The 14,506-nt window shown below is 49.4% G+C and overlaps 7 protein-coding genes across 7 annotated transcripts; 3 read left to right on the top strand and 4 right to left on the bottom strand.

Annotated features, from left to right (window-relative positions):
* Positions 1-227: 227 nt before the first annotated feature.
* On the top strand, positions 228-1,718 carry B0J16DRAFT_26048 (WD40-repeat-containing domain protein). The gene has a single exon (XM_046123247.1). It carries the CDS (start codon positions 303-305, stop codon positions 1,677-1,679), a length of 1,377 nt encoding a protein of 458 aa, XP_045989324.1. The 5' UTR covers positions 228-302; the 3' UTR covers positions 1,680-1,718.
* On the bottom strand, positions 1,719-4,117 carry B0J16DRAFT_26050 (P-loop containing nucleoside triphosphate hydrolase protein). Its single transcript, XM_046123251.1, has 4 exons — positions 3,687-4,117; positions 3,203-3,633; positions 2,524-3,152; positions 1,719-2,471 (listed from the first exon to the last, which is right to left on the bottom strand). Exons 1-4 carry the CDS (start codon positions 4,077-4,079, stop codon positions 1,759-1,761), a joined length of 2,166 nt encoding a protein of 721 aa, XP_045989323.1. The 5' UTR covers positions 4,080-4,117; the 3' UTR covers positions 1,719-1,758.
* A 601-nt stretch (positions 4,118-4,718) lies between these two features.
* On the top strand, positions 4,719-6,748 carry B0J16DRAFT_26039 (uncharacterized protein). Its single transcript, XM_046123245.1, has 4 exons — positions 4,719-5,155; positions 5,212-5,759; positions 5,812-6,051; positions 6,103-6,748. The coding sequence occupies exons 1-4, from the start codon at positions 4,961-4,963 to the stop codon at positions 6,587-6,589; spliced, it is 1,470 nt and encodes a 489-aa protein (XP_045989322.1). The 5' UTR covers positions 4,719-4,960; the 3' UTR covers positions 6,590-6,748.
* B0J16DRAFT_26021 (Prefoldin) lies at positions 6,643-7,505 on the bottom strand. Its single transcript, XM_046123240.1, has 5 exons — positions 7,395-7,505; positions 7,171-7,332; positions 6,982-7,091; positions 6,811-6,928; positions 6,643-6,748 (listed from the first exon to the last, which is right to left on the bottom strand). Exons 1-5 carry the CDS (start codon positions 7,414-7,416, stop codon positions 6,696-6,698), a joined length of 465 nt encoding a protein of 154 aa, XP_045989321.1. The 5' UTR covers positions 7,417-7,505; the 3' UTR covers positions 6,643-6,695.
* Positions 7,506-7,657: 152 nt separating this feature from the next.
* B0J16DRAFT_366858 (uncharacterized protein) lies at positions 7,658-9,973 on the bottom strand. Its single transcript, XM_046130107.1, has 6 exons — positions 9,669-9,973; positions 9,577-9,617; positions 9,425-9,515; positions 9,290-9,372; positions 9,110-9,239; positions 7,658-9,056 (listed from the first exon to the last, which is right to left on the bottom strand). Exons 1-6 carry the CDS (start codon positions 9,838-9,840, stop codon positions 7,759-7,761), a joined length of 1,815 nt encoding a protein of 604 aa, XP_045989320.1. The 5' UTR covers positions 9,841-9,973; the 3' UTR covers positions 7,658-7,758.
* A 53-nt stretch (positions 9,974-10,026) lies between these two features.
* Positions 10,027-13,395, top strand: B0J16DRAFT_328829 (CBF/Mak21 family-domain-containing protein). Its single transcript, XM_046126265.1, has 4 exons — positions 10,027-10,672; positions 10,725-11,890; positions 11,947-12,421; positions 12,476-13,395. The coding sequence occupies exons 1-4, from the start codon at positions 10,148-10,150 to the stop codon at positions 13,232-13,234; spliced, it is 2,925 nt and encodes a 974-aa protein (XP_045989319.1). The 5' UTR covers positions 10,027-10,147; the 3' UTR covers positions 13,235-13,395.
* On the bottom strand, positions 13,396-14,319 carry B0J16DRAFT_328828 (uncharacterized protein). The gene is made up of 4 exons (XM_046126264.1): positions 14,024-14,319; positions 13,836-13,959; positions 13,746-13,774; positions 13,396-13,689 (listed from the first exon to the last, which is right to left on the bottom strand). The coding sequence occupies exons 1-4, from the start codon at positions 14,024-14,026 to the stop codon at positions 13,402-13,404; spliced, it is 444 nt and encodes a 147-aa protein (XP_045989318.1). The 5' UTR covers positions 14,027-14,319; the 3' UTR covers positions 13,396-13,401.
* Positions 14,320-14,506: the final 187 nt, after the last annotated feature.

The raw sequence follows: 14,506 nt of genomic DNA, 5'->3' as shown, positions 1-14,506 counted from the left end.
CAAGGATGAAAGCTTGTTCATAGAGTTCATCCAGTACAATATCTAGGTGCTGCACCCAGTTCAGGTAGTAGGCTGTAGCTGACCTACGTAGCCCGACCATCCACTGTACGAGCACTAAGGTACAGAGAATAAGCTTCTAGCCACTCATTGTGGCGCTCCTCATACTGCGCCACACGCGACCATCCAGCCTTTAGCTCTTTACACGCTCCAGTCGCAACTTTTGAGATTCAGACTTCGACATCAACTTTTCCAACGACCAATTATTTTACTTTTTTGGTCGCAAACTCCATCACAAATACACAATGGAAACGCCAGAAGTACCACAGGATGCGCTTCAGCTTAGCGCTCTTGCTGCACAAAATGCCACCGCTTCGAGAACATTATATGCACACGCTCCCGAGCGATCAACCACAAAGCGCCAGAAACTAGACGACGCGTCCGAAGACCCCATCATGAAGCGTCGCTTTCGCAACGAATACGCCGATGTCGAGACCCTACCGCCGTCAATCACCGCGAAACTTCCCACCAAGCAGCCTGGAAAAAAGACCAAGGCTGGAGCGCCTGCTCGATCCGCCATGAAGCTTCTCGAGGGCGCGCCTGGTTCCGGTAAAGCTGGAGCATCCGCAGCCAGAAGCGAGAGCACACCGCAAAACATGAGTCTCACGACCAAGGGAACTCATCATATGATCCAGCAAAAACCCGAATGGCACGCGCCATGGAAGTTGATGAGAGTCATATCCGGACATTTGGGTTGGGTACGCAGTCTGGCTGTCGAGCCTGGAAACAAGTGGTTTGCTAGCGGTGCTGGCGATCGAACGATCAAAATTTGGGATTTGGCGACGGGCTCGTTGAAATTGACTCTCACGGGACATATCAGCACTGTGCGTGGCCTAGCTGTGTCTCCCCGTCACCCGTATCTCTTCTCTTGCGGTGAAGATAAGATGGTCAAGTGCTGGGACTTGGAGACGAACAAGGTTATTCGCCACTACCACGGCCATCTGAGTGGTGTCTACACTCTGGCCCTGCATCCTACGCTTGACGTCCTTGTCACTGGTGGTCGTGATGGTGTTGCTCGTGTTTGGGACATGAGGACCAGAAGCAACATCCATGTCCTGTCAGGCCATACGCAAACCGTCTCCGATCTGGTTTGTCAAGAGGCAGATCCTCAAGTTATTACCGGATCGTTAGACTCAACAGTGCGACTTTGGGATCTCGCGGCCGGAAAGACTATGGGTGTCCTTACCCACCACAAGAAGGGTGTCCGAGCCCTGGCAACACACCCCTCAGAGTTTACGTTTGCCACCGGTAGCACGGGCAGCGTCAAACAATGGAAGTGCCCTGAGGGTGCTTTCATGCAGAACTTTGAGGGCCACAATGCCATCATCAATACCATGAGCGTCAATGAACAGAATGTTTTCTTCACAGGAGGTGATAACGGTTCCATGAGCTTCTGGGATTGGAAAACCGGACATCGATTCCAGTCGCTCGACACCACCGCTCAGCCTGGTTCTTTGGACGCAGAGGCAGGCATCATGAGTTCGACATTTGACCGCTCTGGACTACGCCTGATCTGTGGCGAAGCTGATAAAACAATCAAAATTTGGAAGCAGGATGAGACAGCGACAGAAGAGTCGCACCCTCTTGAATGGAAGCCAACTCTCGCTCGGAGGAATTTCTAAGGCGCATAAGAAGTGGCGTTGCTAATTTCATGATATATTGTCCCGAGACGCCGTTCTGTTGGCTCTATAATACAATTCTTTATACACCGATACCCAAGGCTTTTAGGTCCCCGTCATCGCGGAGGGCCATTTTCACTTCGTCGTCTGCAATGGAGAGGCGGAGCTTACTCGATCTTTCAGCGCGCTGATTTTCGAGGTTAATTAGACCAGCCGCCACCAACTCGAGGGCTGCTGTGTGTATGTGTCCAGGCCGGGTCATTGGGCGCTGCCCACTCGTCATTGTGCCCTTCAGGCCGCTATCGAGAACAGCCGCAACACCAGGAAGCGCTTGCGGAGCTCGAAGATTGGCCCGGTGTATCTCGTCCAATGTTTCGCCAAATGTTGTCTCAGCCAAACCTGTTCTTCGAATACGCAGCAGGAGAGCTGCCATGACGAGTTTGGACATTAGTGGGAGACTGCGAAGATGTTGCTGGATGGGATTAGTAGTGGCCTCGTTAATGGCCTTTTTAATTGTTGCAATAGTAACGCGGCCAGAACCCTTTGATAGTGTTTGGGGTTCTCGCTTGCTCGGAGTTGTGGGATCACTAGGGGCGTCCGCTTCAGCCAGTTCGACAGCTCGACGACAAATGTCGAGGGCTCTTCGAGCGTCACCGCTGACAGCAGCTACCTTTCGACTAGCAAATTGAATGGCGTCCGGGTCTACAATGTTTCCAGGAACTCCTTCCAGTCGCGATTGAATAATTCTCATAAGCTGCTCGTGATTGTAACCGGGGAATGTGATACGTGTAAGGCCTATGAAAGTTGGTTAATACTATATCATTGCGTGTAAGAATTGCAAACATACCTAGACGACTACTGATTTTGTTGGTCAGTGTTCGTTCTGGAAGATCCATGGTGTTGGCGACTGCCAGGACAATAAGGCGACTATGCCGCAGGGCAGGCCAGTTGAAGAAGTTGTACATGACGGCCTGGTTCTTGGTGACTAGCTGGTCAAGCTCGTCCATGAGCACCACACAGGGGGTACGGCGAGGACTCGGGTTGCTGAACTCCCTTTCTAGGAGATCAAGGGCCTGGGTTGGACTTGCTCGTTCCCCCTTGAGGGCCTCCCAGAGAAGAGTATAAGACTGGTGGGGATCCGTGATCTTCATACCGTTGATCTCGACGAAGATAAAGTCATCGAGCTCGTCGGATCCTACCGCCTCCTCCAGCCTCGAAACAACTTCGCGGACTGTTGCGGTTTTACCGGTACCGGGCGTACCTGAAATATAAATACAATTACCAGTACCATCTGAGATAGCGGCCTCGAGATGAGAGTAGACTAGGGAGAACTCTCCTTCTCGACACGGAAGACTAGTGGGCACCGAAGACACATGCAGGCGAGATCGTGCTATTTGGAATGGCGAAGATTCAACATGACTCGGCGAGAGTTTACGTGTTGCCAATGGTGTGAATTCAAGTCTTTTGCTTGCACTCCTGTAGTGCGCCGTTAGCAACATGGACTAAGGGGTATCCTGGATACTGACCTCTTTACACGAGAACCTGGTGTTGCTTGGCTTCTTCGAGAAGTTGGCGTGGCTGCTGTTGAACCTCGCCCAGTCTTGGTCGGAGTCTGTGGAACCTGAGGAGGATGATAAGTATCGTCCATAGGGGACGGGCTTCGAGCTTTACGACGTTGCCGTGTCGCTTTTGTGCCGGTTTTGATCCTGTCCATCAGAGCAAAGAGATCATCCTCGCCATTGTATATCTCTTCCCATATAAACTCGTTTGTATAAGTTGCAGTACGAGTGTTGCAGCCTCGCCGGCAGATAAAGACCTTACCAAAGTCTGCATGATTTCGAGGAACTCGGCCTTGGGGATAATTAGATAGGAAGGCGTCATGGGACATAATCTTGGCCTTTCCATTGACGGACGCCAGGGGGTTGATGTCCCATGATGGGGATAGGTAGAGTTCGTTCTGAAAAGGCTGGTTAGATTAAGCTCGGCAGTCTCGCAAAGCTTGTATCTCACTGGAAAGAAGTCTGTTCGTTTTTTGTCCTTGTTTCGAATCTCCCTTTCGCTTGAGAACCACATGAAGTTGGCTGCCTTCTCGCCCTCTCCATCATCCTCGACAAACTCGCAGATCAGAGCGACCCATACTTCATTAAATCCATCGGCCTTGAGCATAACAGTATCTCCGATTCGACATTCGAATTGGCCAATTCTGGCTCCCACGATCCTGTCGCCGACTACTTTTCTTCGTTTTCTATCGCTCTGGGGATCATCGCTTCGTTCGGTCGTTGGGGTAGAGTTGTATATCCATTCCCAGGTCGGTTCATCGCCTGCGAGCTCATCATCGGATAAATCCCGAGAATTTTGGGGCAATTCCTGTTTCGCCTTTTCTGTCGGAGCGGTGCGTGCCATTATTTAGTCGTCGTTTGAAAATAGATGCTGTCGCAACGATACACGCGTCGTGGGAGACGCGACGTAGCTAAGTCCCTAGGAAAGTAAAGAATAAAAATGGTTGCTAGGGCGTATGCACGTACCGGGGGGTCGTGTAAGTCATGCCCCTATTTATATGAACTGGTCCTCGAGGTTTTGTACAATTACACCGGATAGCTCTCGGAGAATCCAGCTGAATACTAGGTATATACCTATTAGACAAAAAATGTTCTCCCTTGATTTATTTCTGCCGTTCGTTCTCATCTTGTGATCAATCTCCGCGGCCTCTATAGGTATCAGAGACCTGAACACAATGTCATTCATAGCCGGTATCAAATGATATTAGGTACAAAGAGCCAATTATTATCACTCCATTCGATAAATTAATAAAGAGCGGCTTTGTTTGTTGGCACTTTGAAACTTTGTATAGGGCAATCTGTCAAACATAAGCAAGTTTCAACGTTTAGTTTCACAGTATTGTTACTAGTTCGTGGCAACCTCCTTTCGGGTGATTCTCCTTCCCCTCTGAATGGGGACCGATTGTTTGTCCAACTTCAAAAGAGCGATAATCACTGGCTAATACAAACAATTTTTAGTGGCTGGTTTGTGAAAACAAAATTGGCTTGCGTCAGAGAAGCAAGTACCCGACAACATGGCAAGTGCCATGCAGATGGCAAACGGAAATGCCATCTGCACCTGCCTCGATTGTAATTCACTGCCAATAAGAAACTCCTGCCTCTCTTTCCTCACCTACCTACCCTTTCTTCTTATCCTTCTTGCATCTACTTACTTCCATCGAATCTATCAGACCGCCTCGACGTTTCTGGTCTACATGGCCTAGCTATCATCATAACTGATACAGCATGGTAGAGACTCAACGCGAAAGAGGGAAATTCCCTCTTTCGACAGGACCCTCAACAGATAAGAAGTTCGCATCTACCAAGGGTGACCACATGCCGACAGCCAAGTCGATGAGGCAAGAGACGGGCGACAAAATTCGCCAAGCTGAGGAAGCAGAATACCTTGGTCGTCCGCCCGACAATAAAGATCTGATCCAGGTGAAGTTGGAATACCTCTCTTGTTTCTAACAAGCAATATTAATACAATCTTCCAGGTGACTCACATAATCCCGGGAAAGGAAATGCTCCCGAGTGGGTTGGATGACCCAAGAGCGTTCGACAACATCCGAAGGGAATACCGGGTATACATCACCCGCGATGTCCCCAACGTACTCGATATTCGTTGTGAATCAATGCCTCGTCTCCAAAAGGCACTCCACGCAATCAACTGGGCGATCCGTAATATGCGTCTGTCCAACGACAGTACCAACATATCTCTCCTAGTTCAGGAGCCTACCAATACTCCAGTCACCGACCTGATACAAGCTAAACTAGGCACTCGTGCCTACTTTCCCTCACGGAGTCCCCAACTTCTCGGCAACTTGACTGCCATGGACCGACACTTGTCTCAGCTGACGATGGAGGTCAATTCGTCATCAGAGGGGTTGATTGCGCTTAACAAAACGCTCGGACTACGAGTCAATTTTGGCCATGTTGTTATCACCAAGAAGAAGAAAGGTGCTCAAGATGAGATATCTCACTCTGATTTCGTTGATCTCATGCGCGTATATTCTAAGCGCGGAGGCGCTGTGTTCCAGACAAGGTGAGAAGTTACATACACTCAGATATTGACCACCATATCTAACCTGAACTAGACTTGACGGTGACGAAAAGGCGGAAGAGATTTTGCGTTTTCTACTGCAGCCTGGAGAGGCGATCTGTACCAGTGAAGATGAAATCAAACGGGGCTACGAAATAATTGTCAGATCCAACGGGCTTGATATAAAGACCGAAGGAGACTACACTCATGGAAAAGGCGTGCAGCTCGCTATGGTCCGAGCGACCAGGCCTGAGCAATGGGCCCGTTTGAACTGGACGGTTGCCGCACCTGACATGTATGTTACCCATGGGAAGCTTGGGAGCGGACTACTGATTCTGTTGTACAGGAATTACGACTGGAACTTTCGAGTGGATGCCTGGGACCAAGCAGAAGTGCCATTTGAGTTCAAGGGTCTGGCAAGGAAGGTCTCAGTCGCCCCTCCGGATGATGACGTTCTTCTCCCGGTCCCACGCGTCGATATCCATAAACTTGCGAGTTTGAAGGACAAGATCACTGATATCTGTGCAAAGTCTTGGGTAATAGTCCCATTCAAAGATTCTAACTATGCACTTAAGTTCAATATCACCAAGACTTTGAAGGAATCCGGTGCAGCTGAGGAGCCTGAAGTAACCTGGGGTGTCGAACTGTATGCTCCTCACTGGGAAGAAAGTGTGAACCACGCTAGTGGAGGACGGAAAGATTGGGGCCAGGGGCTCGAGAATATTTGGGCGGAGGGAAATGATCTCGAGTCGAGGCTCGGATCCTTCATGCGGACCATATTAGAGGTCCAAGGCCTCCTGAACAGAGCTGATGCCGGTACTGCCTCATCATAGAGGGCATTCAAAAGCGATGCCGTGTCGACTGGGGCGTCTCTCCAGGCCTGGCTACTCTGTCTGTCTACCGCATCGAGGAGGATAGTATGGTATTTATCAAGTTCATCTAAGCTTGTTGTTGATCCTGTCCTTGGCTAGCCAGTATCTTTTGTCTCAAAACTAAGTAAAACTTGTATTAGCCATGTGATTATCAAAAGGAGGTAGGTGCATTGTAAACATACCCTCTTCAATCGTTCGTGCATTTGTCTGCTTTCTTTGGACGATAACCTCGAGATCCTTAAGGTTGTTTCCGAGCTCCTCGACCTTGGACTCGTAAAACTTTTCGGCAGACTTGAGTTTCTATATTGCGGTCATTAGTCGAGTACACACCGACAAATTCACGTAATGCGCACCTTTTCCACCAAGAAACCAGTGCCTATGTCTACCAAGACGGTGTCGGCATCTGACAACTCTCCTCGGACATATAGTGAGTTGGTAAGGGGTACCAATACAGAGTTGGCTCCTGGCATGTATTAGACATCATCTTGTAGTGAATATCGAGCACCAGGCCAAGACATCGGCGCAAAAGGGACATGCTATACCTTCAGGAGCACCAGATCTACTCTTTACGCATCGAAGGCAGTCCTTGAATTTGTTCTGGGCGGCGTGCAGCTGCGCAAACGAGTTCGTCAGGTGTTCGAGCTCTTCATCGAGTTGCTTCTTGACTTGAGCGAGCTGCTGGGGCTCTAGGGTATCGAGGTTGACTGTAGTGAGGAGAAGTTAGTGGTCGGACGCGAGTTATCTGGTCAGCTGAGGAGGCGCTTACTCTGTTCTTGTCTGCCTGACATCTCGACGTTTTATAAAGTGATTTGGTGCAGGTCTTAGTTGGAGTCGTAAATTGGATGCTTGTCTGAATGCCCCTCCACGATCTCGGTTCGTGAATATTATGACGTGGGGTCGTTGAATTCTACTAACGGGGTTGCTGCACACCACTTACTTATACTTGTCAACAGATCTGCACCAACAATGTGAGAGATGTTAGTCAGACGAGTATATATAATTTGTTAATTCTATTGATATCAATTTTATGCCAAATATCAACTTTGCTCGATTGTTCTAAATACTCGTAACACGTTTCATAGTATACATTGATAGCCGTAGCAAAAGGACAGCAATTCATTTCTACCAGCTCACAGCTTCTCCAACAGGTTCGAGATGAACTCGGGTAGCGCATCGACCTTGACATAATCCTTAACAGACAATCGTCGACATTGGACTTCGCAAGTGCCATTTTCCTTGAAAGACTTGCCCAAGATCACCAGAACAGGATATCCTACCATATCGGCATCTTTCATCTTCCAACCAAATGATCGTTTGCGATCATCGAGAACAACATCCAGGCCAGACTGTGACCCATTGTTCTTGGCAAGTGTATCGTAGATGACCAAAGGGTCATCGCCCAAGTCAGACGAAGGTATGATCGCAACCTCGAAAGGAGCGATAGCGCGGGGCCAGTTCAGTCCTCGCTCATCGGCAAGAATCTCAGCTACGGCGCCAAAGATTCTGGAAACTCCAACGCCGTGACAGCCCATCTGAACGGGCACACGGCTCCCTGGTGCTAGACCCTCTTCCACAGCGGCCTCAGGAAGTCCTGATCGTGGGAGGGTAACACAGGCGTCGAGAGGCACCGAATAACGAGTTCCCAATTGAAACGTATGGCCGCATTCCAATGCTCTGTGGATTTTCAATGTGCCTGTCTCGCATCGAGGGCAGCCATCACCATCAGCAATAGGGACCAAGTTCAATCCCGCACCATTGTCTGAGCTATCGATTGTGGAAAATCTCACTTCATGACATTCGAGATCTTTGGGCAATAACGGCAGCTCATTGCGAACGTTCTCAAAACCCGAAGCAAGTTGACCATCAACAACATTGATAATTTGCGCACTGCCAGTCTTTAGCGCTTCTGCCCATAGTGGTAGAGGGTTCTCAATCGTAGTATCCAGTTCCGAAACAACTGATTTGATAGCATGGAGGCTCGGTCCGATGTCAGCAGAATCACCAGATGTTTGAGGGTACCAAGCGTTAACTAAGACCTTTCGATCTTTAGAGATGCCTCGCCAAACACGGAATTGCGATGCCGAAACATCCTCACCACTCTTTGAGGCAGAAGGCACACGGGCAGTGGCGACCTCATCATTGGCAGTATAGCCACATGATTCACAATTGACAACAGAATCCTCGCCAACGGCACTAGGGAGGTGATACTCGTGACTGAGATCACCACCCATGTCACCAGAACTCGCCTCGGCGATGAGGTAGGGCAGTTTGAGCTCGGCGAAGAAGGCGCGATATGCCCCAGAAACTTGGCGATAGGTCTCGACAGCTTCGCTCGTTGTGAGATCAAACGTATAGAGATCTTTCATAAGAAATTCCCTTGAGCGGAGCAGGCCATGGCGGGGGCGACGCTCATCACGATATTTTCGAGCTACAAGTAAAGGGTCAGTAGGCCAACATGAGAGTCAATTGAGGCGTGCAGACTTATTTGGTATAATCTGATGGGCAAGTCTTTGTACGAGTTGATAATCCCAGCGACCAAGGTCGTGATTTCTTCCTCGTGAGTGGGAGATAGAATCAATGGGGTCTCTTTACGATCAGTAAGTCGAAATAGCTAGATAGCCAAGTCAATATACGCCTCTCGGTGATGTTTCAAACACTCACTTCAGGAGCAACAGATTCAAGACGGTTACTCCTTCGCCATAACTCCTCTGATGAGATAGTTGATAGCGATAATCGGGAGGCACCTGAGTTGACAGTTATTAGTACTGCAGGCTGAGCTAATGATAGTATACGAACCAACTGAGTGCATGTGTTTGTCAATCAGTTTTTCTATCTTGTCTTGAACACGAAGGCCCAAAGGTAGAAGCTGAAAGATGCCAGAATGAGCCTGTCGAGAGACATATCAGTCAGTACCTATTTGATATGACAGGATGGCTAGAAATAGGTACTTGACGGAGAAAACCACCACGAATGAGCTTTCCATGACCGACTGCAACTCAATTAGCTTACGGTACATGTGAAAATGAACTGAGACTCTAACACTCTTCTTCATTAGCAGTGAGGCCACCAGTTGGTACCCATGTTGTTGAGAGGGTGGAGCGAGGCAAGTTGCTTTTAGCTCTGCTTGAGACTGAGAAAGCTCGCAACTGGACACTCAGAGTTCTCCTACAAGCATTTTTACCACTTATACGAGTGATGCTTGAGAAGTACATGGTTTTTTCCAAGCTTCGATGACCAAGATCCGCCCGATTTAAGCGACCATTGTCGATTTCAAGACCCTCTTTGATAGATTCGAGATTCTAGTTTCTAGATTCGGGAGAGCTCCCGCCTGACTGACACCAGTTGAGCTTAGTCATCTTGCATTAGCGCCTATAAACGCGCTAGACGCCCGGAACAGTGGGGGTGGAGCAGCAGGAAAAATGCGCCGCCCGAAGGGAAAAAAAAAAAGTTCGAGGTCCCTGGATCGCATTTGCATTCGAGAATTTCCATTGAAGGTTTCAGTCCCAAGAAATTTCTACAATGGCGAAGCCTTCAAAGAAAGGAAAAGGGCCTCGAAGCTCCTCAAAGGGCCCAAAGCTCGACCAGAATACTTTCGAAAACTTAACATCGACCATCGATAAGAAGCTGGGAAAGAGAAAACAGCCTCCTACCAAGGCCGCGGGTGACCAGCACCAGAAGAGACAACGAAATACCGACGACGCAGCTGGCGGCAAGAAGAGCGGCAAAATCGACGATAAGACTCTTTTGGAGGAAATCAAGGCGCTTGGCGGCGATGAGAGTGATCTGGCGCTCATCCAGGATATCGACTCGGATGACGAGGAGTACGCGAAAGGCTCCAAGGACTCTAAGGGTGTCGACAAGGGCTTGAAGGATGAACTTGCTGCTTTCTCTAAGCAGCTTGGCTTCGCCGAGGTTGAAATGAGCGAGGCAAGCGACCAAGACGAAGAGGAGGATGACGATTCCGAGGAGGAGGATGTCGAAGAGGAAGAGGAAGATGAGGAGGAGGAAGCTCCCAAGGAAACCGCACCAAAGAAGGGCAACATGGTAGGCTTCATATGTCTCATGGTGACTTTTCTGACCACTAACAGTAATATAGGCCTTCGAGCCCAGAGCAGACTGGCACATGGCTGAGCTGCGCAAGTTGCCGGGGCCAACTACTGACGAGCCAAACCCTCCCAGAGCCGCTCTCGAGGCTCTGAAGGAGCATGCGCAAACACTTCTAGAGGAGGATGCTACCAAGTACAGAACCAGTGTCTTTGCGCAATCTTCTCATAAGTTCTTGTCTACAATCATGAGCTCCGGTACATTGAGTGATAAAGTGAGCGCCCTTACGCTTGCCGTTCAAGAGTCTCCAGTTCACAACATACGCGCTTTCGACGCCCTGATGAGCTTGGCCTCCAAGAAGAGCCGAGGACAAGCACTGGGTGCTATCGGCGCTCTCGTCGATTTGCTCGGACCTGGTTCGTTGCTTCCTTCCGATCGCCGCCTTCGAACTTTCAACGATCAACCAGGCCTTGTTGGTACTTTACAGCGAAATCCTGGAAAGCCTTGGGCCCCTGGCAACGGCCTACCCGGAAAGATAACACCCGATCATCTGATCGCTTGGGCTTACGAGGATTGGCTGAAGGCGACTTACTTCAAGCTCATTCAGGTTCTTGAACAGTTGTGCTCGGACGAGATTGAGTTTTCGCGTACTCGCGCGCTCGACTTTGTCTACGGTCTTCTCAAGGAGAAGCCTGAGCAAGAGTCTAACCTCCTTCGATTGCTGGTCAACAAGCTCGGTGACCGAGATCGAAAGATTTCTTCACGAGCATCATACCTGCTTCTCCAGATGCAGAACTCGCATCCTGGCATGAAGCCAATTATTGTCCGAATGATCGAGCAGCAGATTTTGCTGCACCCATCCCAAGACCACCGATCAAAATACTACGCCATCAACACCCTCAACCAGACCATCCTTAGCAGCAAGGAACCTGCCGTGGCAGAGGCTCTCATGCGAATTTATTTCGATCTTTTCACCATTATCCTTAAGACTGGGTCTCTGGGCATCAGTGCGCCCACTGACTCAAAATCTGGCAAGGACAATGAGAAGAAGAGCGACGATCTGAGACATCCTGATAGACGACCTCAAAGGCCACGAGGAGGCAAGCCTGCAAAGCCTGCTGCTTCAGAGCCTGAAACTGAGGCTGCCGACAAGCTTGTGTCCGCCATCCTGACTGGTGTTAACCGTGCAGCCCCTTTCATGGTTGGCAATGATACTGTGTAAGTGACCATACTTGTTCCAATATCTCCTCGACGTGATACTAACCGCATGGTAGTATGGAATCTCATCTTGACACCCTCTTCAAGATTGCACACTCCGGCAACTTCAACACAGGCATCCAGGCTCTTCTCCTAATCCAGCAAATATCCACTTCGCGAAGTATCGCAAACGACAGGTTCTACAGAACTCTATATGAGTCTTTGCTGGACCCCCGGCTTGTCAACTCATCCAAGCAGGCTCTTTACCTAAACCTTCTTTTGCGTGCGCTTAAGAATGACGTTGACAGCCGCCGAGTCAAGGCATTTGCCAAGCGTATGCTTCAGATTACTGGTCTTCATCAGCCTGCATTCATATGTGGACTGCTCTACGTTGTCGGTCACTTGCGTGAAACTTTCCCTGACATCTCAACGCTTCTGGAAGAGCCCGAGGAGATGTTTGATGACGATGCCGCCAATGAGAAGCAGAAGTATGATGGACGAAAACGAGATCCCGAGTATAGCAACGCCAACCGAAGTTGCTTGTGGGAGATGGTGAGTTAATACATGGGAGTAGAGTGCGTAAGCCGATATACTAACAACCGACAGATCCCCCTCCAAGGTCACTACCATCCTTCAGTTACAGTTTATGCAGCAGCCATACTAGAGCGAAACAAGAAGTCTCTGAAGCCAGATCTGGACAGCCACTCCCTTATTCGATTCTTGGACAAGTTCGTTTACCGAAATGCCAAGTCTACCGACTCGTCCAAGGGTGTGTCTATCATGCAGCCTCTCCGAGCGACCAAGGATTCTGGCGACATCTGGCTGGGCAGCCGCGCAGCTGGAGGAGCCACAACAGCCGTCAACTCTTCTGCTTTCTGGAAGAAGAAGGCGGAGGAAGTTGCTGCGGAAGATGTCTTCTTCCACGAGTACTTCCAGCAGATTGACAAGGAAGGCAAGGAGATCAAGAAGAAGTCCAAGGCTGGCATGGATGTCGGATCAGATGATGAGCAAGAAGACGAGGTCTGGAAGGCCCTTGTATCGACCCAGCCTGGAGTTGATCCCGATGATGAAGGCTCTGATGTTGGCTTTGATCTGGACGATGAAGATATGGCGTCAGATGGTGATGACTCGCCAGCGATGTCCCTGGACGGCGAGCTGGACGAGGATGACGATATGAGCGTGGATATTGAAGGATCTGACGACGAGATGGGCGGTGCCATGATTGATGAGGATGAAGAAGGCTTCGAAGTCAAGGAAGCAGCAAGCGAGAAGCCCAAGTCAAAGCGCAGACAGCTCAAGGACCTCCCCATGTTCGCCTCGGTGGACGATTATGCGGAGCTCTTGGCGGGAGAGGACGACATGTAGGAAATTTAGCCGAAGGTGGCATGATGCAGAGCATTTGTTTTATAAATATGGCTGTACTAGAGACATATTGGTTCAGGAGTCAAAAAGGCAGATTTGCCGATGCATTGTTTGGCATAGTGTTGTGCCATTCATAAAGACAATTCCAATTATTATTCTAATTACCCCCCTTAGGTATCAAACCACTCGAGTTCATCGTTCTTTGTAAACACAGCTCTGTATGTCTTTCCGCCACTTGAATCCTCACGCTCCTCGGTGTGGATGCTATGAAGCTTAGGCGGCTCGTCGCCGCCGCCAATAAAGACGCGGAAGTGAATGTAAGCTGGACCAGAAGGGTCTGGCATGGCGGGAATACGAAGCTTTCCAAATAGATGAATACCATACGCTGAGGTGGCCACCCGCACTTCCTCAAACTCGTCGGCGCTGAAACCGACGAGGTCCTGGTCTGAGAGATGTTCCTAGAGGTCTTGTAAGTCATTTGCGCCTAATTCAGTGGTGAGTTGGAGCGACGTACAGTTGCAGCAAAGTATTCGGGTTCGTGCTCTAAATTGCACTCGTTAGTTGCACTCTGCGATATACATATGTATTCCAGATAGGTACTTACTGTTGTAGTCGCGTCTAAGGTGGACAAACTTCTTCTTCAGCTCTGGCAGGATTTGCTCAAAGGCAACGATTGAATCCTCCTTGGGAGGGTGGGCAGGGCCCAGATCGACAGTTTCGGCGGTGGCCTAAACAGATTGGATGTTAACATATCGCCATTTTTTTTATTTGGTGGTTTGATTGCTGCCGTACCATGATGGGATTTTGCAGGTGATTAAGTTGATTAGAGAGTAAAGATTGATAACGTTACAACATGGACAATTCAACTCTTTAAATCCTATTCGAGTGTCACCAACTTGCAAGGAAATACAAGTACAAAGCATGCATGTCGTCAGCGGCATCTGATCATCTCATACAGACCAAGTCTCACAGTCTTGTTGAGCCATTCTAGTTGGACAACGCCCACGTCACAGGTACAGGGGATCCCAGCACTCAGCATATCCATCCATGGCATCTTCAGCGATTATCAGGGCCGTCCCATACTTGGCGCATGTAAGTCAGGTAGGTACTGTTGTATACTACCTATACCCTAGAAAGGACAAGCCACAGTAAAAGGATACCTGTGGCGGTGTTCGTTAAACAGTAAAACGGTCTGTGGCGGTAGCCGTTTAATTGCATTAACGCCGAGGTCGCCTTCCTATCCGAGGCAAAGCGGGAACGCCGATAATTAAGTCA

This window comes from Fusarium flagelliforme (genome assembly GCF_020744385.1).
Source record: "Fusarium flagelliforme strain FIESC 12 MPI-CAGE-AA-0113 chromosome Unknown B0J16scaffold_1, whole genome shotgun sequence".
Lineage (NCBI taxonomy): Eukaryota > Fungi > Ascomycota > Sordariomycetes > Hypocreales > Nectriaceae > Fusarium > Fusarium flagelliforme.
Note: the sequence above shows the minus strand (reverse complement) of the source record. Positions and strands in the feature narration are given on the sequence as shown.

Excerpts from the sequence above, each read along its gene's own strand:
- B0J16DRAFT_366858 (XM_046130107.1), bottom strand. The coding sequence starts at position 9,840 with ATGTACTTCTCAAGCATCACTCGTATAAGTGGTAAAAATGCTTGTAGG. Across the intron at positions 9,618-9,668 it reads CACTGCTAATGAAGAAGAGT|TCGGTCATGGAAAGCTCATT; the intron begins GTTAGAGTCTCA and ends ATTGAGTTGCAG. Across the intron at positions 9,057-9,109 it reads CATCAGATTATACCAAATAA|CTCGAAAATATCGTGATGAG; the intron begins GTCTGCACGCCT and ends CTTTACTTGTAG.
- B0J16DRAFT_26048 (XM_046123247.1), top strand. The coding sequence starts at position 303 with ATGGAAACGCCAGAAGTACCACAGGATGCGCTTCAGCTTAGCGCTCTT.
- B0J16DRAFT_26039 (XM_046123245.1), top strand. The coding sequence starts at position 4,961 with ATGGTAGAGACTCAACGCGAAAGAGGGAAATTCCCTCTTTCGACAGGA. Across the intron at positions 5,156-5,211 it reads ACAATAAAGATCTGATCCAG|GTGACTCACATAATCCCGGG; the intron begins GTGAAGTTGGAA and ends ACAATCTTCCAG. Across the intron at positions 5,760-5,811 it reads GGCGCTGTGTTCCAGACAAG|ACTTGACGGTGACGAAAAGG; the intron begins GTGAGAAGTTAC and ends AACCTGAACTAG.
- B0J16DRAFT_26021 (XM_046123240.1), bottom strand. The coding sequence starts at position 7,416 with ATGTCAGGCAGACAAGAACAGA. Across the intron at positions 7,333-7,394 it reads GTCAGGCAGACAAGAACAGA|TCAACCTCGATACCCTAGAG; the intron begins GTAAGCGCCTCC and ends TCCTCACTACAG. Across the intron at positions 6,929-6,981 it reads CTGGTTTCTTGGTGGAAAAG|AAACTCAAGTCTGCCGAAAA; the intron begins GTGCGCATTACG and ends ACCGCAATATAG.
- B0J16DRAFT_328829 (XM_046126265.1), top strand. The coding sequence starts at position 10,148 with ATGGCGAAGCCTTCAAAGAAAGGAAAAGGGCCTCGAAGCTCCTCAAAG. Across the intron at positions 10,673-10,724 it reads CACCAAAGAAGGGCAACATG|GCCTTCGAGCCCAGAGCAGA; the intron begins GTAGGCTTCATA and ends ACAGTAATATAG. Across the intron at positions 11,891-11,946 it reads ATGGTTGGCAATGATACTGT|TATGGAATCTCATCTTGACA; the intron begins GTAAGTGACCAT and ends ACCGCATGGTAG.
- B0J16DRAFT_26050 (XM_046123251.1), bottom strand. The coding sequence starts at position 4,079 with ATGGCACGCACCGCTCCGACAGAAAAGGCGAAACAGGAATTGCCCCAA. Across the intron at positions 3,153-3,202 it reads CCAGGTTCTCGTGTAAAGAG|GAGTGCAAGCAAAAGACTTG; the intron begins GTCAGTATCCAG and ends GGCGCACTACAG. Across the intron at positions 2,472-2,523 it reads CAAAATCAGTAGTCGTCTAG|GCCTTACACGTATCACATTC; the intron begins GTATGTTTGCAA and ends CAACTTTCATAG.
- B0J16DRAFT_328828 (XM_046126264.1), bottom strand. Across the intron at positions 13,775-13,835 it reads CCTTAGACGCGACTACAACA|AGCACGAACCCGAATACTTT; the intron begins GTAAGTACCTAT and ends AGTGCAATTTAG. Across the intron at positions 13,690-13,745 it reads CCGAATACTTTGCTGCAACT|GAACATCTCTCAGACCAGGA; the intron begins GTACGTCGCTCC and ends CAAGACCTCTAG.